Source organism: Amblyomma maculatum, chromosome 10 (assembly GCF_055883805.1).
Source record: "Amblyomma maculatum isolate TAMU_Amacu chromosome 10, ASM5588380v1, whole genome shotgun sequence".
NCBI lineage: Eukaryota > Metazoa > Arthropoda > Arachnida > Ixodida > Ixodidae > Amblyomma > Amblyomma maculatum.
Window position 1 is genome coordinate 32,699,642 of NC_139353.1, and position 24,402 is coordinate 32,724,043.

The 24,402-nt window shown below is 44.4% G+C and overlaps 2 protein-coding genes across 3 annotated transcripts; one reads left to right on the forward strand and one right to left on the reverse strand.

Moving 5' to 3' along the window:
• Positions 1-144: 144 nt before the first annotated feature.
• On the reverse strand, positions 145-988 carry Polr1H (RNA polymerase I subunit RpI12). Its single transcript, XM_084582434.1, has one exon. It carries the CDS (start codon positions 830-832, stop codon positions 464-466), a length of 369 nt encoding a protein of 122 aa, XP_084438560.1. The 5' UTR covers positions 833-988; the 3' UTR covers positions 145-463.
• A 466-nt stretch (positions 989-1,454) lies between these two features.
• Tip60 (Histone acetyltransferase Tip60) lies at positions 1,455-23,710 on the forward strand. 2 transcript variants are annotated; one of them, XM_084582435.1, is made up of 16 exons: positions 1,455-1,579; positions 1,952-2,009; positions 6,200-6,271; positions 6,498-6,646; positions 8,671-8,727; positions 10,488-10,565; positions 11,220-11,279; positions 14,430-14,492; positions 14,767-14,943; positions 16,150-16,230; positions 16,357-16,446; positions 16,694-16,834; positions 18,342-18,435; positions 18,980-19,142; positions 19,669-19,963; positions 21,215-23,710. In XM_084582435.1, exons 1-15 carry the CDS (start codon positions 1,535-1,537, stop codon positions 19,880-19,882), a joined length of 1,542 nt encoding a protein of 513 aa, XP_084438561.1. In that variant the 5' UTR covers positions 1,455-1,534; the 3' UTR covers positions 19,883-19,963; positions 21,215-23,710. The 2 variants fall into 2 exon arrangements, with proteins under 2 accessions (XP_084438561.1, XP_084438562.1); XM_084582436.1 differs by having other exon boundaries at positions 14,794-14,943.
• Positions 23,711-24,402: the final 692 nt, after the last annotated feature.

Genomic DNA, 24,402 nt, shown 5'->3' on the forward strand with positions numbered 1-24,402 from the left:
CTGCACTCTTAAGAGTCCAGCGAATTTGGCCAGTCGTGATCACATACAAGAAGCTAAGGGCTACTGAATTTTATGCTTGTGAGCGATGGTGTGGCGCCAGCGAATTCTGGTCGAAATATCGAACCACATCCTTCATAAGAACAGTTTGCAACCGAAACTCTTATGATTTATAGGCATTTCAGGCTATGTACCACACTAGCACACACTTCCTTATTCACGCTCATAATCTTGACCACGGTGACATAATATCAGACATTTTTTTTCTTCCACTATCGTGAATCCTGAAGGCACTTATTCGATATAAACGGAATGCGAACGCGTGACCAGAGCTGGAGCTGCAAGAGAGGCGAGCTTCGCCACAACACATCACTTTCCCGCGGAAACGCAGCACAGACCGGAGAGCACACGTGTTCAATGAGCACGAATGTTCACGACAGCGCTGGCGGGGCTTTCGCCGCTAAGTTTACGAGTTCTCCGTCTCCTGGAAAAGGCACTCGGGGCACGAATAGAAAATGGTCTGCCCTTCGTCGGCGGACCTTGTCTGTAGCGTGGCGTACGTCATGCCCTCATGGCCGCACCGCGAGCACTTGCGGTCGACCAGCGGCCCGGCAGGCTTCGCGCCCGTCGCGGGCGCAGCTTTCTTGAGCGCGGCCGCGCGGTCATTAAACACCACCGTGGAGGTCGTCGTGAGGCCGTCGAAGCACCGCACGTCGAGTCTCAGACCGCACAACTTGCACACCACAAAGTCTTCATAGCCCGGCAGCGGCAGCACGCTCCCGCATCGCTTGCAGAAATCGGGGTCCGAGGCGAACAGCTCTGACGTTTCTGCCATCCTTATTTTCGCACTGATTGACTACAGGGTGAATATGCGCGAATTGGTGTCGAGATGGTTATCAGCGGCACCGCTTGAAAAACTCGCAAATTGGCATCTAGAGCAGCATTACTGGAGGCTGCCATACTGTTTTCACGTCACTGATACTCGCTATGCATGTTATTTGCCCTCAGAGATAGCAGGTATAACAAACAAAATGACAGCGGAGCTTTATAACAGATTTTTCGAAAAATCCAGCAATAATTATGAACAAAAGTGATAACAACGCGTTGTAACTACAATAAACTAGAAGCTGTGACGCAACGTGACGTCACGACAAAAGCTCGAAACTTTAGTGCGGGTTTGCAAATCTTTAACGCTGACGATAAAATCTAGAACTGGATCCTTGTCAAACCATGGGGTATCTAATGTCTTTAGCGCTTACTGCGTTGTAAAATCGTGGTCGTACAATGTTACTACGATGACTCATCGTGCAGCAAATATTTGCGTCATTATGACGACACTGCTGCGCAATGAAACGTCACTGCATTATTGTTTGAAAGAATCAACTTTAACATGTCAGTCTTAACATTAAAACTTATAAAACTACAAGTTACTTAAAAAAATGAAAGTATGATAAGTAGAAGTTATTTTATTTCGAGTGTTGGAAATTTGACTGGTGAACCAATGAGAAAGCGGCTCGACATTCGTTTGTGACCCACCATGACTGAGGACACAACCGATCATGAAAACTCAAACGAATCTACGGTATGTCGGTCCTCAATTGGCTCTCCTTAATTTTTAACGTGCGCCTAAACTGTCAAGGGCTCTGAAGACGCGCAGCATTGGTCCCCGATCCTCGGCGCCAATTTAGCGTGGGCTTCTTTTCGCTGCAGTTGATTCACTGGCAGTCGGCCATTTTGGATTTCTTATTGCCGCATAGGGGCGCTGGCGATTTTGTTGACATTTGTATGCCTCGCACGTGTGCCGCGATCGCGGTGGTGGTTCTATGTTTTCGATTCAAATATGAGCCTGGGAGCGAGGTCCACGTATCCGATCTTGTTGCTGTGCGCTCACAGTAACGAAGCTTAAGTCTGTTACGTTCCAGATTGTCACGCTTACGTGTGGTTTCAATTCCAGCCCCAGGTCACTGAGGGATGTCGGATGCCCGTTCGCATGAGGAACAGTAACGACTGGCGTAAGTTGCTCGTCGTTTTTCAAGCGAGAGTGACTGACAGCTGCTGCCCACATCTTTTGCTTGAGCCAGCTGTCAGTTTGTGCTGTGATCTGAGTGTAGATCGCGTTCGAGCGACCGTGGACGTCTTCGGTGTGCCGTCGGAAATGAAGTGATGTGACTACAATTGTCGCTGGTACATGCTGCGCGCAGTACTGAAAGTGCAACAGGGTATCAATGCCACGGACGGCTTTATATTTGCTGAAGCAGTGTTTGGAGGGCCTTCAGGGCTAAGGAAACCTGATTAAAAAGACAGAAATGGAAAAGCCGTCTGCTTGCTGCCGCGTCGTCTGCTGTTGACACTGCCACACCAGGTGACGCTACGGGAGTCGCGCTGTATCAAAACATTCGTTTCCGCTGCTTGTACAAGCCACATTAAAACATTCTTATGTTAATAATGTGCATTGTGCTTACTAAAACTACCCTCGGATGCTTTGCGAGCTGTGAAATTTGCTGACAACGCATGCATGCTCTGAAGGTGTGAAACAGATTGGCCTTGATGAAGAGATTATTTGCCGTTTTCGTACTACTACTACTCCGATGTCGTAGCGTTGCCAAGGCATTCATTTTTATCTTGCATTCTTTATGCAGTGTACTGTTTGTTTTGCGAGAACTTTCGATCACGAACTTACCCTTCTATGTTGGTTGCCTTTGCGTGTCGGCCGAGGAAAAAATGAAAGATAGCCATTGGACGTTCTCTGTTGGGAAATTCGCAATTATGTTTTTGGAACCAATTGAAATGCCAGGAGCATTGCAGTAAACTATTCGAATTGGATTGACCGTCAATTGTAATGTTCCGACTGGTTTAAATAGCACTTGTAACCAATTGAGCATTCCAATATGTTCCAGGTATGTGTAACTTATCCCAGATGAAGACAAGTCCACTTGTCAAAACAATGGCTGGGTTTGCGAACTGAGGCTCGCCTTCAACCCTTTTAAAAGAGTGCGTTGTTGGGCGAATCGGTCAGACATATCAAGGTATACTGCGCACACACAAAACAAGGACGAGAAGGGTACACAACAAGCGCAGACTCGCGACTTGTCGCGAGTCTGCGCTTGTTGTGTGCCTTTCTCGTCCCTGTTTTGTGTGTGCGCAGTATACTTTGAAGATATGCCTTCAACCCTTGTTCAGTGCTCTTTCATATGCCATGCAAGAAGATTAACTGTTGACTCCTGACACAAGTGGGTCACGGGTAGTCATGCATGACACACAAACCATAGGACAGCTGCAAGGCTGAAGAGATGGCATAGTACCAATAGTGTTCAGTATATGTGGTCCAGGGTCCGGGGATGACCCGGGCAGTTAGACCAAGGCTGTCGAATAGGCTGGTGTTGCCTAAGGTTTCCATGGCCTGCGACACACTAGCTAACTTGCCTCAGTTCTCAACCCCTTATGCTCAATAAAGTTTTGTCAGCCTAAGCTGAAAAAATGGAAACGTGTCTGTCTCTGAGGATTTTTCTGCAGCCACAAGAATGAAAAGAAAGCAACTGTGGGACAGTGCCGCTTCTAACAAAAAGAACGGTCAAAAAGTCAAGCTCGAAATCAATAAGCTTAAGATAGGCGACAACAGGTTTGAATGGGATGAGGAACGAAAAATCCAGGTTCCAGTTAGCCAGAAGGATAAACAGAGTACATGAACCGTAGCCCCTGAGGATGGGTCGTTTGTGTGTATTCAGCTAAATGCACTAAGCATCGTTAACAAAACATTAACCTAGAATGTATCGTCCTCACACACAGGCCACATATTGTATGCTTAACAGAAACCTGGCTGCAAACAGATATCAAGTGCACTGAAATAGTATCCGTAGGCTACAGAATGCTTCGCAATAATAGGAATTCTCGGGATGGTGGTGTTGCAATTATTTTCCGAGAGTCATTGCATGTAGCCAGTCTTCCCGACATACCCGATATCGAATGCATATTGGTCAAGGTCCCTTTAGCCGAACTTACCTTGATTGTACGTACATTCTACTGGCCACCAAATAGCAACAACACATTTTTTGAAGTACTGAATGAATTCTTATGCTCTAGTAACATTGCTACTTGCGACACAGTACTTGCTGGAGATTTTGATGTGCCTGCTATCAAGTGGGACAGTATCTGAACCACTATTCGCCATTGCTGAGCCATTTCTAGATTTAATATTCGTTCATAACTTCACTCAATTAAGGAAGGAACCCACCCACAAAAATACACTAAATCAAATTTAGATCTTTTCCTCGGGAGCAGCAGCCCGCTTTGCCGAAATCTGGTTACGCATGTCTACGATGGCATATCTGACCACAAGATGATATCGCTAAATTTCGCATGTGCTCCTGCTGCTAAGAAAAACATAGACATTCGCGTAGTCCCGCACTTCGCACGTGCCAACGACATTGCTATTTTAGATTTGTTGGACAGTTCATTCTCAGTTTTTGTTACATTAAGTGAATCCACCGACTGCTCTGTCGATGCATTGTAGTGTTTTTTCTTTTTTTTTTCAAGAGTGTTGTGATGAAGTGCATGAACGGTTTTGTACCGGTTGTGAAGAAACGAGTACAAAATGCTAGTCCATGGATGACTAAAGAAGTTATTCGACTAGAGCGAAAAACAAAAAAAAAAAAATTAAGAAAGCTAACCCAGCTTTCTCCTCCTGCAGCCAACAAAAATAAGCTCTAAAATAAGAAACATGATTGCTTCATGTGTTTTTGTATGCATCCTTGCAACATATATTCTTGCTTGTGAGTACATCTCGTTGGTTGTGAAAGCTGCTTGTTGTGCCTTCCTTGATTTGTTTTACGCATGTCGTACTATGTTTTTATTATCTCCCGCTCCTGCTTATAGCAGTACTGTTTAAATAATAGTAATAAATAACATGTACAGTGAAATAACTTTTCCTTCGTGCTGTAGGCAGTGGCACTTGCCTGTTTAGCAAAGTTACTTTATTTTGATAATGCATTGATGATGTAAACAACTCAGCAGATTAAACTGCTGATATCATTTTTTTGCAAGAACCTAGATAGTTCACTGCTGTGTGTTTGTAGAGAGCTATACGCAGATCCTACCCAAGGAACTCATTGTTTTCCTATTGAGGTGTCAAATTAAAATTTTCATTTGGGCCTCCCACTTGTAATTAAACCAATTGGTATCATTTGGAAGCTATGTCCAATGGACATTCTATTTTGTGATTAAATCTGAAACTGTAAACCAATTGGACTGCTCAACTGGAAGTGAGGATACCATTTGGTTAGCCCATTAATTCAAGTCTCATTGCCGCACATATTTTGTTGTTTGCCTGGGGTCGGTGTGGACTTTTTTAGTTTGCATTCAACAGCTTCACATTCATTTTGTTTTCACATTTACTGCTTTCGTTCGAGTAAATTCCCCATTTCCGTTTTGTTCACTTTGTTTCTTTTACTTCTTTGGCAGTTCAATAACTATTTGCTCTGTTGGCAACTAGCTGATCATGACTGACGCTTGAAAATAAGATTTGCCTCTAGGTTGGGACAATTAGATCATATATTCGTTCACTCTCCTACTTTACAACAGCAGTGTACAGAAGAAATGTTATATTTTCTTCTTTCCTTGGAATTGTCAAAGTAGTGCGCACTTCTGCATGGAAGCATCGAGCTGTGTAAACAAAGTGTTGTATTTTCTTCATTTCATACTGCAGTGTATCACTGTGAACTGTTACTTTGGTAAAGTTCTCGCAGCTCAGAAACTTCGAAATAGCAGCTCACATTCTCATTTCAGCCGACACGGTACTTCTATCTCAGCTGGTGTCTGTTTCTGTAAAGTTACTTTGCTGCCTGAGCAAGAATCATGGGAATACTATTGGGGCTTTGTTTATACCTACTTTGCTGCTTTTGGAATATCCTCAAACTGTGTTAAACTAGTTAGTATCTTGATTTTACCTTGCTGCTGCAGCAATGTTTAACATTGATGAACGCATGCTTGAAGCTGCTAACAGTGGAAGGCTGAGCGCTCAGCAGCTATCTATGCTTTGAAAGCAGGAGCAACGCATACATTGTAAATGTTGTTAGTAATGTTTAACCTCATGCTAGTATTGATTGAGCACAACTGAGCTGCACAGCCATTGGTGCTTTGTATCCAAAATGACAGCAGCGGGTGCGTGGAACATCTTTTTACACTTTCTTTCTCATCTACCTTTCAGCTCTCGCTGAGATATTGAGCATCAAGGAACTTCCTGACAATCAATGCCTCTACTACGTTCACTTCATAGATTGTGAGTAGCCTCTTTCTGTACAGCTCGTTTCACAGTGTGCAGCAGACGCACTTGACGCATGCTGTTGACAGCGTCCCAGCTCTGCCTGCATAGCTGGTTTTTGAGCCTTCTATTTTCACGCATTTGCGCCCACTTACGAGGCCTGCTTGGGGGTCTGTCATTACATTGGTCATTGCGGATGGTGGTGATGGTGACCTTAGCATCGGCTACTCTGTGCATGCTGCAGACAACAAGCGGCTAGACGAATGGGTAACAGTTGAACGCCTGGACGTGAAGAAGTTGCAGCTGCCGCGCAAGGAGAACAAGACTCCGCTCAAGGACGTCAAAAATGGCTCCCGGCCCTGCTCGCCCGATCTGCTCGCTCCAACGTCTGTGGTGAGTTCTGGTCCTGCTGCCTTTATCCTGTCTAGTAGTTCTCTTGGCAGCCAATTTCCGTTGGCCGCTACTTGGTAAAAAAATGATGCAAAGAAAAGAAGCAGCCCTGGTTCCCATACAAGGTGGATCCTGTTTTTGAGTTGCTTTTGAACGCCTCTAAGACTTGCGAATAGTTGGGTCGTGCCATTGTATGCTGTTGTCTGTGGTTTTACTTCTTTGCGATCTGCTGTTTATTTTAAATACAATTGAATGACTGCCTCTGTTAGTAGTACATTGCCACATAAGAAGCATCTTTTTTTTTGTTTTTTTACTTACCATTCTTATTTTTTTGAAAGAAAGGATATCTTTGACTTCGTGGTCTGCCTGCTTTTATGTATTTTTAGGACCTTCCCTCGACATCATCGGCGCCTGTAAGTAAAATGGTGGTGTCATTCAGACTTGCGCTCACACTGCCTGGCAGATATTATCGCGTGTCATTGAAGCTGTGTCCACTACTTAGAAGTGTGAAGCAGTTCTTGGAGATTTGTGATTTGGTTACACCGTTTAGGAGAGTCGTCCTGTCCGCGTAAGTAAAGGGGTGCCCCTGCCCAAGCTCCGCCATCGCTTTAGCATTTTAGTGCTTTGAGTAACACGGGTTGCACGTTAAACAAACAAAAAAAATTCTGCCTTTACACATTCCCATCTTAGGAGCGCCGATCAACTCGCGTAAGGAAAACTGCATGCTTTTGACTAGTGTCTGGCAGAAACAAAAAGTAATTGTGGTTTTTATTGTTGCTGTTGTTGTGTCATCCTAGGACCGCCGATCCACACGTGTAAGTAGAAGGACGTGTCATTGGAATTTTCGCGTTCACCTTTTCTGATCGCCTTAATGAGTTATTTGAGCCACCATCATTTGTTTTGCTCATGCATGAGCACTCTTGTGAATTCTTTTATGCCTTCGATTTGATTTTGCCTGCTTTTTACTCCAGGACCGGTCTCGTGCTTCAGTAAGTAAAAAAACAAAACAAAAAGAGCCGAGCCATTTACTGGAACCAGTTCTGTGGGGCTTCTTTTTTCTTACTTTCCATTCTCAATCCTTTGCCTTTGAAGGTCATTGGGAAGTTGTCAGTTTCAAGATTAGTCTCTCGTGCTTGAGGGGAAGTGGGTTTTTCATGGACAACGGGGAGAAGGTGTATTTCTACACAGAGATTGAGTGGTTCCAGGCAATGACTTTTTCTTAGCATGTGCTAAAAGCTAGCCACATTTCAAGCACATTTAGCGTCTGTAAGGGGCCCTTAGCAGCATTGGGCTTTGCCAAGCGCCTGATAAGTGAATATCATGTCTATATCAGGCTCATTTCTCCGTTCTTTGAAATCCGGATTAGTGTTGACAGTGTGTGCAGAGTTGCGCTAGCATGGGTTACTTCATGTGGCCCATCATTTTGTGCATGCCCTCACCATGTTTGAAAACTCATCTGATCATTTCTTTGTCATGTCGTCCTAGAGCCGAAATGCTTGTGTAAGTATGAAACAGTGGCATTTTTATATATATATTTTTTAAGCCGGTATCTGGTGATATGTACTTGCGTGCTTTTGCATCATGTGCCAAGTCTGCATCTCTGTGGTTGCTAAGTGTATTCAGCCGATGTCAAAAGTTTACAACCTTGGTGGTCTGCTCTGCATCTAGGCCGTGTAGTGGCTCCCCTTTAGCACTCGTAGAAGTCTTTCCAGTTGGAGAGGTTAGAACAAAAATATCTTACCTTCGGGAGGTTTGTAATATGGGGAATGCACATTAACGAGCCACAAAATATGGCTTTCAGAAGCAAACCCTTTGGGCTCTAAACTTTTGACCAAGACTGTGCAGGGTGTTGGCTCTCGAGAGCATATACCATAGTCAAAATGTATAATATGGAGCAGTCCTAAAAAGTAATGGGAGAAAAGACGCTATGCTTAATGGAGCTTGCTTTACTTCATTTTTGAAAGAACGGCTATACGGTGATCGTGGCAGTGCCTCTGGGTGTCTGAAAGCCCGGTGGAAATTTACAGGTGGACGTTTGGCCCCAGAAGTCGCCGTCAGCCGAAGCCAAGGGGGCGATCAAAGAGGTAAGCAAAGTTAACCCTTGTTTGTGGTGGGCACAAGTGTTGCAACTAGAATGGCCGTAGACTGTTAGAAGGGTTGTTCAGGGGTGGAAGTGCTGCTCCAATTGCTCCATTCTGCTCCAAAACCACTATACCTGCTCCATCCTGCTCCAAAATGCAATATTGCTCCAAAACTGCTTCAAACTGGCTGTTTTGATGTTCTGCCACCAAATTTAGCTGAACATAGGAACAATGTCACAGCACCGGAGGCAAAGATATAACGCATCTTGCACTGGGCTTAATACAAATGAAATTTTTGCAAGGGAAGGAAGCTTAGAGCGTAATAAATATTTGTTTGCAAGTAAATTTAGTATGAGCCACCGGCTATTGGAGATAATTGCAAAAAAAAAATGTGACGTAGCACCCGCTCTTAGCCTTTTGAATCACCAGTGGAGAGAAGCGAAATCAGCAAAAGAAGCAGGTAGCACCAACCACTGTGGGCCATTAGGAAGAAAACTTGTCCCGCTGCAAAATCTGCAAGAGTTATCTAATGGTTCTGCTGTGAAAACAAGCAGGTACTTCACCATCGAGCCTCTTTGTCAGTGGCAAGCTTGCCAGGCCTACGGCAGACAAAACCATACTTGAAGCGTTATGGGTTGGTACGGCAAAGCTGTGAATCACTAGGAAGCTTCTCAAGATTGTTGGAGAGGCATATGGGGTTTATCGCCAAAATATTAAAAATGAGCTCCAGCATTGCTGAAGCAAAGAATGATGAACTATTGGCAGCAGGCAGTGAAGTAAGATGTAGGATGGAAAGGCTACCCCTCAACGCCATCTCTCTATATCCCAAAGCTGCTCCAAAATGCCCGATCCTGCTTTCACCCCTGTAGACCCCCACCATATCTACAAATGGACAAGACGATCGAGGTTGTGCTGCAGTCATCAAAACTGCAATTTTCAAAGGTGTTTGACCTTAGAAACGTGCTCCAAAATATAATTCAAATGCTCCAAAACTCTTGTTTCGTTGCTCCAAAGCTGCTCCAAAATGGCTTTATTACTGCTCCCAAAGCTGCTCCAAAATGCTTGAGCCTGCTTCCACCCCTGTTTGTTGCTATCGTGGGACATTTGGGAGAAATTGCTTGTAGGCTGCTGGACACCATCATGTCAGTATCAAATCAATTCCTATTTGCAGGCCTTAAATCATACGCCTCTGCATGCATAGGCAATCCAACTTAGAAGTTTGGCACACTATGCTTTGGGGTATTTTTTGAAAGACTTATGATACCGCTGCTGCTTGTTGTCTGGGGCTTGTATTGGGTCTTGAACATGTTGAGAAAGCAGTCCAAGTAAGGCATGCCAAACTATTACCAATATTGTGGCTTTCAATCATGTGAGAGAGTGTGCCTTGTGATGGATATCTCAGTCCTGGATAGATTTACCAGTGGCAAAAGCATGAGGACTGAGCTCTGTACATAGCAGTGCATAGAAGTCTAGAACAGTGTTGGAGCTGCCCTCTTGCCCAGCAATGAGAGAGATCCTTGAAGTGCAAAGCGAAGTGGGGTCACTGCACTGATCACAGAGAAAGCATGGTCACAAGATCTTCCTGCTGCAGTGGCAGTTTTTCTCCTTTCCTACCATTCTTTTGCTTGTTGCCCTTCAGTTTTTGTTGTGTTATCACATTTGCCCTCTCTTTTTTTTTTAATTTTGTAACACCCAAACTTTCTTTGACTCCTTGTTGTTTTGCTCCCTGGTTCTGTTCTGTTTTTGTATGGTCTGAAAAAAAGGCCCTCCCCACGGCCAGCTCGGAATCTTGGGCCGAGAAATCGCCCGGTGAAGCACCCCCGCCCGTGGCTGTTAAAGAGGTACGACAGCGGCCATGTGAGGTCACTGCTTGCATTGGAAACTGGGAACTTTTTTTTTTTTCATTGGAAACGGGGAGCGCATGTTTTTTTAAAACTCCCCTTGTTTTAGACTGGGCTGGTTTTGCTGTTCTCAGTGAGGGGGGCAGCTATTTTTATGTTATTGAAACTGTTTTTCATTTATTATTTCAGATTTTAAAAATGTTTCCTTATTAAGCCTTCCATTCTTCTCTCTGTCCGAGGGTCAAGGGGCCCTGTGCAGTCGTTTGGGACTCCCTGCCTGTATACCTTACATGCATTATTTTTGTAACCAGTGAACCTTAATTTGGCACCAAAGTATGCTGCAGTTAATATTTACTCAAGTCTTAACGTGCACAGTGTTATCTTGAGAGCTTAACTGCGGAGGGGGTATGGGGGGAAGGTTGTGTTTGCTCATTCTGATTCTAGCTTGCTATTTGTATCTACTTCGTGCAGTCTCGGGCTCGGAAGTAATCAGCGTGGGTTGGTGTGAAAAAAAAAAAGAAAAGAATCATCACAGGCATATTATCTTTTGTGCTTCTGAGACTTGCTGTGTTTCTCAGACACTGAGAGAGCTGCTAGATGAAGAATGGATGATTACAATCGCTATCTGATTGCTGTCTCTGTCCTCGTACGCAGAACTCTGAGGTTTGGAGCAAGAAGGCTAGGACACCCGAGGTTAGCAAAGCCATCAAGGAGGTGAGTTTGGGAAATTTCTCACTGGCACTGCCAGTTTGTTGCGCTGTCCCAGGAGTCGTGAATGCCAAAGCAGGTGTCGCATTGCAACATGGATGCGATGAGCAAATGAAGCGCTCATTCGCTGCTCTAGCGCACGTGTGAATAGCCTGTGATGCAACCTTCCGGTATTACTTAACAGGTCTATACACATAGTAGGCCTGAATCAAAACATTAGAAGGGCTCAATGATGCTGAACCAGATGTGGAGCGAAAGCTTTTGGTGCTTTTGGAATGACAACTTGCTGTTGTCATTCGTCTCTACCAGGCTGGCAACTACCGAGTTGTTGTTATCACCAGCGGTTTCTTCTTCTTCTTCTCAACAAAAGAGCTCGGGTCTTTATTCTTAGAGCACTAAACATTTTTGTGTTGTCTCATTTCTGTTTACTGTTTTAGGACGTAGCTACTCAAATTTAGGATGTAAATACTGAATTTTTCATGCCCAATGTGAATTTCATGTTTTGAGCTGTTTATCCACCTACTATTTAATGATTTTGGTGCTATATTCGGTTGCTGTGCCCTCTTTTTGTGTACTACTGCCATGTAGGGGTCTCTTGGGCCTCAGTCGAGCTTTTGGAGGAGCTTATAGGCCAGATGACCATCCAGCTTGCTTTTGGCAAAAATAAAACCCATTGATTAATCAATTGATTGATTGAAAGATCTCTGCCACCTATCGGAGAGCATTGACTGTTGCACAGGGATGACTGAATTCGATGGGAGCTCGCATGGTTAAGAGCATTCACTTTGTCTATTACACACTTTCACCTTGTTGCCTGATTATTGATAGGGTCCAAGAAAGAACTCATAGCCAGCATTTATGTATAAAAAGTGAGTTAAAACCAAAACCATTCCATAAGAGTTGTGTACTTTCAGTCATTTCCAACCGTAGCGCTTCATTTAGCTTCAGCATATTTAACTTAAGGTACTTGAAGGCACTTCTGCAAGTCAGGGCAGTTTGCACTTGGTTTTTGACTGGGGTGAAGGTAGTGTCATTTATTCTTCCTTTAGTCTAATATTTCATTCACCTACTCTTCAAAGTCGATATTAAACAGGCATATGCTCATGTAACAGAAGGAACTTTGTTTCTGGAAGAGTGCTTTCTGTTGGGTATTGGGAAAAGTAGCAGTCTTAGTAAACTTTTTTTCGTTTGTGTGTGTCTGATGGCTATTGAAGCAAGCTGGGCTATCGACGATGATGTCCTACAAGTTTTGAACTTGAAAAGCTTTCTTTACGGGCTTGTTCTAGCGCGCATAGGACTCCATATTTTTTGTCGTGATTGTATTACCATGGAAGTACAGTAAAGCCTTGTTGATACCTTCCCGGTTCATACCGTTTCTTATTTCATTTGTTCAAAATCGCGGTCAGTGAAACATCCCCCATAGAGTTACACTATTTTCTCCCTGGTAATAGGTTCCCGGAGAACACGATTTTCTGATTACTACGTTCACAATTTCGACAAACTATGGTCGTATAATATGTTTGCAATCAATCGGACATAACCTAATGAGCGCTCGCGACGTGAAAAACTGATCAGCGGCGCTCCCCCGCCACAGTTGCTTTCCTGCAGTGCATTGGTGCAGCAGGGTGAAGCATCAAAGAAAGCCAAAAAACCAAAATACGAGGTGCCCACTCCGGCAGAAACATGACTTTATGAGGAGAAACGCGATGGCTTTTTTTGCAGTGCCCTAGGGGCATATGGATAAATCATTTGATAACTACAACTACAGTGAAAGCTCGGTAATTCGAACTGCACTATTTGGCCTGGTCAAGCTCCATAGAAGTATATAAAAAAGACCTGTAATTCGAACGCGAGTCGGTTACGCTGTGGATCATTCGAACTATGCACCGCTACGTCCGGGTGGCCTGGCGCCCAATACTAGGCCACATAAAGGCCTCCACGATATGGGAGGCATAGTTAGAGGCTGCGCACATCCAAAACGGGGACAGAAAATGAAAACAGGTAAATCAATGAAAGAGAGGATAAAGCTGAAACGGCGCCAATACCGGTTCGGCAGCTGGAGGGTAATAGTTAGCGGCGGCGGCGATGGCGGCTGCCTGCTCTCCTCTTCTGCGCAATCTTGAGGCTTACAACTAAATACTCGCTAATTCGACCACCGTTGATTCGGAAGTATGAATAAGTATTAAGGCAAAAGCCTTTAAGCACTCATACTCGCGGTGACTGTCCGTCTGTTACATCCAAAGGCAAGAAGAAGGAGTCCTGGGAGGCAGTAGCTGACAGCTGACCCGGCCGAGAACTAACTGGATGTCTCGGGCCTCTCCTTTCATATGTGAGGGTTAAGTCACAATCATCCTGCCAAAACCCTTGCATTCACATTATCCCTATGCCACGCAGGCATTTTCGTGCGGCTCGGTAGAAGTGAGGCTTTATATGTTGGCTGGTAGCGTACGCTATGGTGTCATCGCGAGGTGGGATGGAAAACAGAGAGAAAGAGGTATCATAGTGGTGGGCTTCTGACCACTACGCGATAGAGGCTTTCACCTCATCGCAGTTTAGTGATTCAAAGGGCCCCCTAGAATTCTTTTCTTCTGTCGACATGGTCCCAGCCAATGTCGGACCGGACGGGCGCTATGTTTCCAACTAAAAAAAAACAAATCGTATGTGGAATATATATATTTTTTTTCCGACAGTAGTCCATCCTTCTATCCATGAGCCATGAACGAAAGCATGTGGTCATTTACGATCATGACGCCGGCTTTTAGCACTGTTAGCTTCAAAAGGCGTTTGCACTATCAAGCGTTCCAGTGATTGTGTGGCATTGGACAGCACCTGCCCCAAGCGCGGCATGATAAAGTGAAAACGAGGCCAGCACAACCGGACGAGCGCTAGCACTCTGCCTAGTTGACACCCCCCCACCTTGTTTTCTCCGCTACAGCTATCGTAAAAAGATAAACACACCGTGATACACACTGTGATATACACACACTGCCAAAAATTCGCGGGGAATGCAACGGTGATGGCGCGAAACGGAGAGACACGCTAACGAAAGCTTTTTCTTTTCCTTTTTTTTTTTTTTTTTTCTATATTCTCACTGGCAAAAGGGGGGGGGGGTCATTAAGTTATTTTCGTATAATGGAATGTTTACCCTCTCTGCAGAATGGTGCTCCGCCAAAGAAAGCTGCTGGAAGGAAGAGGAAGTTCCCTGCCACGGAGAACGAAGTGAGTTGCTCCTTTGGGGTGTTCACTAAGTTCATGTGCATGCCTGCTCATTTGGAAGGCTTATTAACTAACATAATCTCATTTTGCTAAAGTAGGATCGTCGCTTCTAAAGTGCGATGACCTTTTTTTTTAAATGAGAATGGTTTGTAAACTATGTTTGACTTTTCACTTTACACTTGTGGACTGTGCTTGAAAAGAAGGCTTGAGCCCGCATGTCAATGAGTGACGTGCAGTGTGCTCATTCAAGTTGAGACTAGTACATTTATTTGCGAAGCCCTCTCCGCCGGTGGTGGCCACGCAGGACTCCCAAGACTCATCCACACTGTGCCCCCGCTCGACGGGTAGCATGGTGGCCCACCATGACGACATCGTGACCCGGATGAAGAACATCGAGATGATCGAGCTGGGCCGCAACCGCATCCGGCCATGGTACTTCTCCCCGTACCCACAGGTAGGGGGACATCATCTGTCGTCTTCCAAAAATCGAATCCTTTCTTATGAACGGACTGTACTGGACACTGGGCTAAGTGTGTGGATCTCTTGGGGGTATGAGGGTCTTGAAAATCCCCTTTCTATTTTTCAATATATCTTGTCGAAACTTAGCAAGCAAGTGCAGAATAGAATATCGATTTCGAATATGCATTTAGATTTCAAATATATCTCTTGGCGAGAAGAAGATATGGCAAAATAACTGCCCTAATTAGGTAATTTCTTACGGTCCATTATGGTAATTTCTAATTTAAAGAAAATACCTTTTTTAAGGCCATACAGACATTTCAAAAGGTCCATCGCACATCCTAAAGCTTTCCTTTTTTTCTTAATTGTGATATGTAGACAATTAGACAAAATTTTGGCTAATTACTGCCATACACTTCTTTTTCTTTTCACCTTTGGTATTTATGATAGGAAGAAAATGACATTACATGGATTTATACTTATGTGGTAGTATCTATACTTTTGCATGTGCAGTGGTGCACATTCCTAAAATAGGTCTTTTTTAATGAGGAATTATTGTAATGGTTGTAAGAAACGGACATGTTATTTTGGCATATCTCTTCCGGGTGGAGATATTTTAAGTACAAATACTTATTTGAAATCAGCTTTAGGCTTTTGCGCTTGTATGCTCTTTAAATTAGATAGTATCTTGAAAGATAAAGAGAGCTTGAACTTTTCGTAGATTATCTCAGGACAGTCTGGTAGCTGCAGTCACCGACATGTAAAGCAGTTTGTAACACCTTCAAACCTGATTGATGCATTTGTGGGGTCATTTCCTGCTCCTGGCGCAATCACCATCTACAGTCGCTGTACAATACAAAAAGGCACTGAAAAATTGCACGCAACTTGGGTTTCAGTGGTTAGCATTTTTATAGTGGGAGACAGAGACCGGGGTGCAAGCGTACCTTTTATTTTGGCCAGCGGGTGCTTCGCACGCATATGCAAGTTACTATATTATGTAAGCACAAGTACCAATCTTTCAAACATTCTACTGCATTCTACTAGCCAAGATCATCTGGCTAGTCTCTTTACGTTAATTTCTGGGACATCAAAATGCTTGCGCTACAAGGTGTACAAGAATAGAAGATGTGTTCCACTTGTGGCTTGCAGATTTGTACATGCCAAAATGGTTTTTCTATGCACTCTCATTCTTTTGTTTCAGGAACTAGTCAACTCGTGCATTTATCTCTGTGAATTCTGTCTCAAGTACACAAAGTCTCGAACCTGCCTCAGGAGACATCTGGTGAGCAAATTCTCTGGCCCCAAGCCCTGCATGGCTCCCTTCTTCGACATTCCTCTCCTGTGTGTTTTGGTATTTTGCATCATGTTGCTGCTGATTAACAGCTCCATTTGCTCCCCTTTTGACCAGGCCAAATGTACACTCAAGCACCCTCCCGGAAATGAGATCTACCGCAAGGGAAACTACTCCTTCTTCGAAATCGACGGCCGCAAAAACAAGGTTCACTTTCTCCGCTTTGTTTCTGAAAGCATGAACAGATGCAGCATCGGGCCTCTCCCCATGTCACAAGAGAGCTCAGTGCATGCAAATCGTTATCCCGAAACATTAGTGTACTTCACATTGCAGTCTCGTTGCCAAAGTTCACAAACAACCATTGATCCAACTTGCTTTGTTTGCTTTAGTCTGGTTTGTAGTTAGCAGAGAGCAGATATGACCTTGACTTTGATGGGCATTGTCCTTGGGGCAGATGTATGCGCAGAACCTTTGTCTCCTGGCTAAGTGTTTCCTGGACCACAAGACGCTGTACTATGACACAGACCCATTCCTCTTCTACGTCATGACGGAGGTCGACAGCCGTGGGTACCACCTCGTCGGCTACTTTTCCAAGGTGCTTTGCTGTTTTCCCACCTCTCTGGCTCTCACTTTCGGTTGGAGCTGCATTTGTAGTGCTGTTCATGCCTATGTCGTCAGTTTCGCCTTTAATATGAAGAAATTGTAAACATGCTATATCATATGTGCCTTACTAATGCACATTGTGGCTGCTGAAACCCCCAACCTGTGTAAGCAAAGCATGTGAGTTAGTTGAGGTGAATCCATTATATTGTTTCTATATTTTTTTTTTTGCACTATTCCTACAATCAGACTGAAAACAAGACATTAAAGTATGATTCAAGAAGTGCTGCAATGGAGAAGTGTGAGGTGGGAATACAATTCCACAATGTAGTGATTTCTTCACACTGCAACGCGTGTTGCACAAATACGTGTGGCCGTAGAATGCTCTCTCCACCTTAACCGTTGAGTCCTCGCAGCTCAAGCTTCACACAGAAACAGCATTTGGCCATCAGTATTTTTGTTATACCAAATTTGTATAATACCAAATACCTTGCCTGATTCGATCAGAACTCAGATGTTCGCACTGTATGCGACAGTGGTGAAGCAACAACAAACTGCTGTCCTAGCGATGGCATTGGTGGCGCCATCTCTTTTTTTTTTTTGTAGCAACACTGTCATAGAGATTTGGCAAAGCAAGGTAGGTGGGTGGAGCTGTTTTGCGGAAGTTTTCATTTAAGACATTTATCAATAGCAATAGCCATAACTTCGCCTGGCCGAAACTCAACTAAATTTGAAGAGTTTTGTTTGCATTATCTCAGTAAATCTTTTCAAACTCTGAACGCTATGAGATGGCGTCACCAGTGCCATCGCTGGGACACTGGCGTGTCTTGCTTTGCCGTCCCTCCATACGATGTGACCATACCATTTCATCTGATCAAATCAGACAAGTATCGCAAATAAATTTGGTGTAAAAAATGTACTGACGACCAAGTGCCATTTTTGTGCAAAACTTAAGCTGCGAGAATTCAGGGATCTGGAAGGTTGAGATTCAGGGAGATTGGGATGGAGATTGAACCCAAGATGCTTGGATCCCATGTATGATAGACTCTTAATCTGGTTCCAAGGCTCCAGTTATAAGTGAAACTTATAAACTTTTTAAAAGTATAAACTTTTTAAAAGTTTCACTTATATAACCGGAACACATCTGGAACCAGATTGTGAGAGTACTACAGGCACGAATTAAGGGACTAGTGATTAATTAATTGAGTAGTAAAGTAAATGGACGTGAGTGAGGGTATGCAGGGCGTGCTGCAGACGAGAGCCTCCCTGCTGACTTGCCTTGTGAAGTAGAAAGATGTCACTGTCACTGGCTTTTGTTTAATCATAGTGGCTGTGTAGAATGTTGGAGTTTAAATATTAAGCACCAATCACCTCGTTAGGGTATCTTCACATGCTGCTGCAATGTATGGCTGTGTCACCGTTGAAATTTAGTGCTGTTGTGGCAAGTTCAGCCATTGTAGGGTTTTCAAACACTATGAACACCCCTTGCTCTGACCGTGCAGGAGAAAGAGTCGACGGAGGACTACAATGTGGCCTGTATCTTGACCCTGCCGCCCTATCAGAGGAAAGGCTTTGGCAAGCTGTTGATAGAGTTCAGTGAGTACCAGTTAGTTGGCTCTCGTACTCTGTGGCCTGCCAGTGCACCCGACAGAAGCAGCTAAGGGCTGCCTTTGTGCAGAGAACTTGTTTCTGCTCTCTCAGTGGGTGGTATTGTTTCAGAAGATTTTTAGAGCAGTAGCTCATAGTCCCATACTCAGGCTTGAAGGTCAACTGGCTAACCTACATGACCTTCAAACAGGAGGAGTGCACATGTTAGTCTCAAGGTAAACAGCAAGGCAGCATGCTTGAGTCGCTGCTGAAACACCGCTTCTGAAGAACATCCTTCTTCACTCATTGCTGGGATTTTCATTCGAGCAGTCTGACTATGTTGATCATTAAAGTTTAATAGTCAAGCTGAATCGTATCAACTGATCTATTACTTGACACACTAGGTTCAGCCGAGTTGAACCCCAGCAATTTTTTTAATCCCTCCAGGTTGTGCAGTTTTTCCAAAGCACACTGTGGTCTTTTGATTTCTCACTGAGGGTTGCCTCCATTTGGTTTTCCTGCAATGCCTTTTCCTCTCCTTGCTGCTGTCTAGGCTATGAGCTGTCCAAGTTTGAGGGCAAGACGGGTTCACCCGAGAAGCCGCTGTCTGATCTGGGGCTGCTGTCTTACCGGTCCTACTGGTCTGAGACCATCCTCGAGATCATGATCAACATGGCCCCCTCTGAGGCTGGCGAGAAGCCTCAGATCACCATTCAGTGAGTTCCACACCTTGTCCCATTTACCTGACGGCCATTCCCAAATTCGGGAAGTGTCGAAGGATTGAGCAAAAAGGTGAAAGGGAACGATCTGGCTAGTTGGTACTGTTGTGAAGGCAAATAATATTGCCTTGCCACGTATCAATATGCACACAACGGGCTGCCAGGAGGATTGGCCATTGTTCTTCAGACTAACCAACATTTTGTCATGCAGGTTTCTGTATATGTTTTCTCTCTAGCATACTAACTGGCCATTTAGACTGGAACCTTGTTTGTTTTAACCGCCAGTTTGTAAAATTCCTTGCTTTTATTCTGTCAGCACCATGTGTACCAAAAAAACTCTCTTCGAATTGCACACAGTCCAAACAGACTTTAAGTGTGATGTATTTAGTGCAGAGCATATTGCTATGAGAAGAGCTTTTCCAAGTTACTTGATGAACGAATGGGCGATTTTGTTTTACATTCTGTGGTCAACAGCGTTTTCAGTGGCTGAGTGATTAACATGTGTGCGTGCTTATGTGTGCAGTGAGATGAGTGAGCTAACGAGCATCAAGAAGGAGGACGTTATATCGACGCTGCAGTACCTGAACCTGATCAACTACTACAAGGGCCAGTACATCATCACCCTCACCCGTGAGGTGGTGGAGGCATACGAGCGGGCTGCCCTGAAGCGACCCCTGCGCATCGACCCCAAGTGCCTGCACTGGACGCCCAAGGATTGGGCCAAGCGGGGGAAGTGACCGTCAGCCTCCGCTGCAGCGGCGCCCTCCTCCTCCGCGCGGGCCTCCGCTGCTGCTGCTGCTGCCCTTCCTCCGCAGGAGGTAAGTCGTAATCTGGTTCCCACACCAACCTACGTGTTGCATATAAGGGAATAGGGTAGGAAGGTTAAACCCTAAAACTATCCAATGCAGGCCAGTGTCTTTACAGTGGCTGGCATCTGCCATGACTTGTTTAATTCTTCTTTTATTTTTTCTATTTACTTCGTTAGCAGTACATGTGAACGAGCTATAGGTTATTTTCTGACTGCCTGGCTCAGATGGAAAAAGAAAACTCAAAGGGAGAGTATGCTGAAGAACTGTGGATTATTGAAGTTTATGCTGACAATTTTGGTTCATGGGATGGCTTGAAAGCAGGAAAATTAAAAAAAAAAAGAAAAAGGTAAATATTTTAGAACAAATTTTTTGTAGTTCAGTATGGAGAGAACACAGAAAGGTTGATTAGAGGGACGCCAGCATGAATTAACCTTTGAAGCTCTTGAGAAAGTGGGCCACGAACACATTCGTGTGATTCATACGACTTCACGTTTCATATGTTCAGTACCGCGGACGGCAGTAAGAACCTCCCATAGAGTTGCACCTTTTTTTCTCCTGGTTAATGCCATCTCGGATAACACGATTTTCTGGTTACTACGCTCAAAATTGTGTTCATATAATATATTTGGCGATCAACTGGGCATGTGCTAACGTGCGAAGGTGCCGAACATGGGGACTCGAGGTATGAAAAACTGGACAGTGGCGGTTACCCTCCACTGTTGCTTTCCTGCGGTGCCTCATGCAAAGAGGTGAAGCATCTAAGAATGTCAACTAGCCAACATACGAGGCGCCCGTTTTCACTGAAATACAACTTCGTCAGGCGAAACGCGGTCGCTTCTTTGCAGTGCTTTAGGGGTATAGGGGTAAACCAATTGATAACTACAATTAACCGCTTACATACGAGTGGGCCGGCTCTGGGAAACGCAGCATGTGCAAAAACATGGCGACTGTAAGCCATCGCTCCGCGCCACTGCCGTAAGGGGAAAAAGCATGAGGAAGCAGCGAAGGAAACGATCCCGGCTTGTCATTACTGTCGACAAAACGGATTTTTTATTGATAATCCCCTTCCACACTCGATATTGATAATCCCCTTCCACGATAATCCCCTTCCATAGATCGTAGGACTTTTAATTGCTCCAGAGCTTACCATACTTTCTTGGTGTCCTTCTCTGCCACTGTTAGTACTGTACGTGAAAAGTATGAGCAAGTGTACGTGGTCTATGTGTCCGTTATCTACCAGTGCATGTGACTGTTTTGCAGTGATGACGCTCCGACTGACTGTCACAGCAATGATGCGCCCTTCACCGACGCCCCGTCAAGCCCCAAGGGCACATCGTCCACACCAGGTGCCACTTCTATGCGGCCCCATCCACGCCCTCACCCCATCCACAAAACTGCGGCGGTGCATTTGGCTGCACCGTCAACAACGCCGACAGCGTGTCGGCTTTCGAGCCATCGACTCATAGGCAACCACTGTTGCTGGGCACGTGTGGTGCAGCCATCCTTAGACGTATCGTGATTACTCTGCATTGTGAGGATGAAGCAATTGTTTTTCCCGAAATGCTGCTTTTCCAGACCTTGCTTGGTTCTCTAAATCTCGCAAAGAACTGGCGGCATTGCTCTATGAGTGCTTGCCTATTGAGGGTAACTGTTGTGTTTACTTTTGTTTGCGTGAAGCAAAAATTAGACAACAGAAAAAAAAAAAGGGAAACAAAAATGTGTGGCTTGTATATGCGTAGCACTGATGTCAGGCTTGCTTCATCCTTCTGCAGCCCTTGTACCTTTTATGCTGTCAAGTCCTAGAGTAATTCAGATCTGTCTTGCCTGTGCCTGTCGGGTGAAACAGGGCTGTTTCTCTGTGGAACTATACCTTCGTGTGCTCGAAAACTTACACCTGCGCATGGCTTGTTTTCATTTAGTACATTCTTTCTTTTTTTATTTTCTTTTGACCAATTGTGTTCAGGAAAATCCCCCTAGTGATCATGTTGGCAACCAGCGACAAGGCTTATAGCAGGGATTCTTGAACTGGGTTCTCGCGCCGAAACCTGTACATGCCTCTGCCCTCACCTTTCCTTTAGACGCATTATTTTTGTCTAATTGCTCTGTAATTGCTTATAGCAGACTATTTTACTATAAATCCAGTCTTTGTTAACTGAATTCGGCCATCCTTTTTGAGGCTGTACTTTTGCGCTTTGTAGACCCTTTTTTGTATGTATGTTAGGCACAAAGAATGGGAACCCGGACATATTTTTTTAAAGCCGGTGGGGTTCCCCACATGCCTAAATTATGGGTAACATATGCCTGACAGCCACGTGAGTCTGAAAAAGGAAGTAGGTAGCTTTTTTGAGTAATTGCATGTTCGAGAGGATGTTAATTGTCGTCTTCACATCCCTTTTCCTTTAGCTTTCTTTGGAGACATCACTGCCTTTTGCGCAACTCTTGAGTGTGTATTACCCAGTGTAGATTTAACTTCCATTTTGATTGCTACTGAAAGGCTTTTTTCCGTTTTTTTTTTTTTCTTCCAATCGTCGACTTATTCAAGTTCCGCTTAGTAGTGTATAAGTAGTGTTTACCAAGGTAACAGCGATGTTGGTCCGCGCATAAAATGTGAAGAGTTGAGAATCGTGCTAAGGTCATCCACATCAACAAAGCTCATGGTAGAACCGTTTTTGTGATTTGTGCTTTCGACATGAGACTCTGAGCTCAGTGTCACCACTGTTGTTGCAGATAAGTCTGCCCCCTTGATTGTTTCACTTGGTGAATTGAGAGGCACTGCTATGATTGCGAGCACGTTTGTTTGCGTCTCTCAACGTGCTTAGGATGCTGTTATTCAATTGCGTTATATTTCCAGCTGTAATGGGAGGAGAAGTGATTCGAGTGGAGTTTCTGAAACTTCGTAAATGTGGGCTTGTCATTGTTATCGTCTTGCTACCTTCCCCTTTGTGTTGTGCTTTAACTAAACTTTGTTTTTTTTAACGACACCTTGTCTCGCAAATTTCAATCTTATGCAGGCTGTCAAATGGCTGCTGTCTGGTTTCCGTGCACAGTGTTCGTGGCCTGACTGTCGGTGTACATCAGATCAGTCTAATTGTGCTATCACCATACTGGGTGCTAACGCATCTGATCGTGTAGGCCTGGAAGTGAAATGTAGTTAGTATGCATATAAAGATTGTGTCTAAATTTGCTAGGTTGTGGTTTTGACGTATTTTACTTGGGGCACTGCCTTCTTTTGACAACTAAGTCCTCACATAACTTCCAAATGCCATGGCACCATTGTCGTTGATGCTTTCACCTGCAATGCCATGCTTGTGAGCATGGGTTGTTCATTATCTGTACAAGAAGTGTGATATGTCTCAGTGGTGATGTGCTTCTGCCTAGAGTAGCACCTTTGACATGGTACCTGGTGTAAAAAAATAGAAAAAAAAAGGCTTCTCCAAACCTTGTTCAGTATATCATGGTCAGTAACGTTGCATGTACAGAGTAGGTAGGGTATGCTTTTTCATTGTTTTGAGACACAACAAGAGGGGTAAAGAAGGAACCCAACAGAACATTTTCCTTTCGAGGTTTCGTCGTGTGCGTGGCCAGTTGCGATCGACCTAATTTCTTGTTGATCATGTATTTACCCTCATTTTTGTACATATCTCTACACCCCCCCCTCGCCCTTTATCTATTGTATGATGTTGTACATAAGTATGCCTTCATTTTGCATATGCGGTTCTGCGCGTCGCTAGGTTAATAAAATTGTGTAAATATCAACATGGCCTGTCTTCCTGTGTCTGCGAGCTAGTCCTTTACCCAGGTCGAAGCAGGAACGTCTGCAGAATGTTCCATTCATTCCAGGTAATGTTTTGAAGGTTGGGGGTCACCGGAGATGGGGTAGGCAGCGAACGCAATGGTTAGATGGCATCCTCGAGGCGCTGCAGATGAAGTTATGTGATGTTAGGAAGGTAGTGAGAAACCAGAAAGCTTGGCGTGATATGGTCCATAGGGTCACGAAGAGTTGGACACGACTGAACTGAACTGAACTGAATTGAATGTTTTGATATCTTGCTGATGGCGAACTTTTTTGTATTTCTCTCTCACTTTTTTTTTCCCCTGCATTAAATCATTTCAGCGATTCGCGATTGCTTTAAACATTACTGAAGGCGTTTTGGTGCATTATTGCGGTCAATTTGTCTCCAAGTAATATAGACGAGCTCGAATGCTGCGAAAAACAATGTAGAAGCTGCAAAAGCACGTAAATTTACTGCACAGAACTAGGTGCACTGAGAAGCCGGAGAACTATTTCGTGTAATGCATCATTCAAAAGACTAAAAAAAAAACTCCATAACCTTTCGGCTGCGGTTTGGCTACATCTGGCTTGCGTAGCTTTCTCGCTAAACCGGAAGCAAATGCGCGATGCGGAAGTTTGCGTACGCCATCTTTGAAGCCCAAGGGGGACTTCCCCC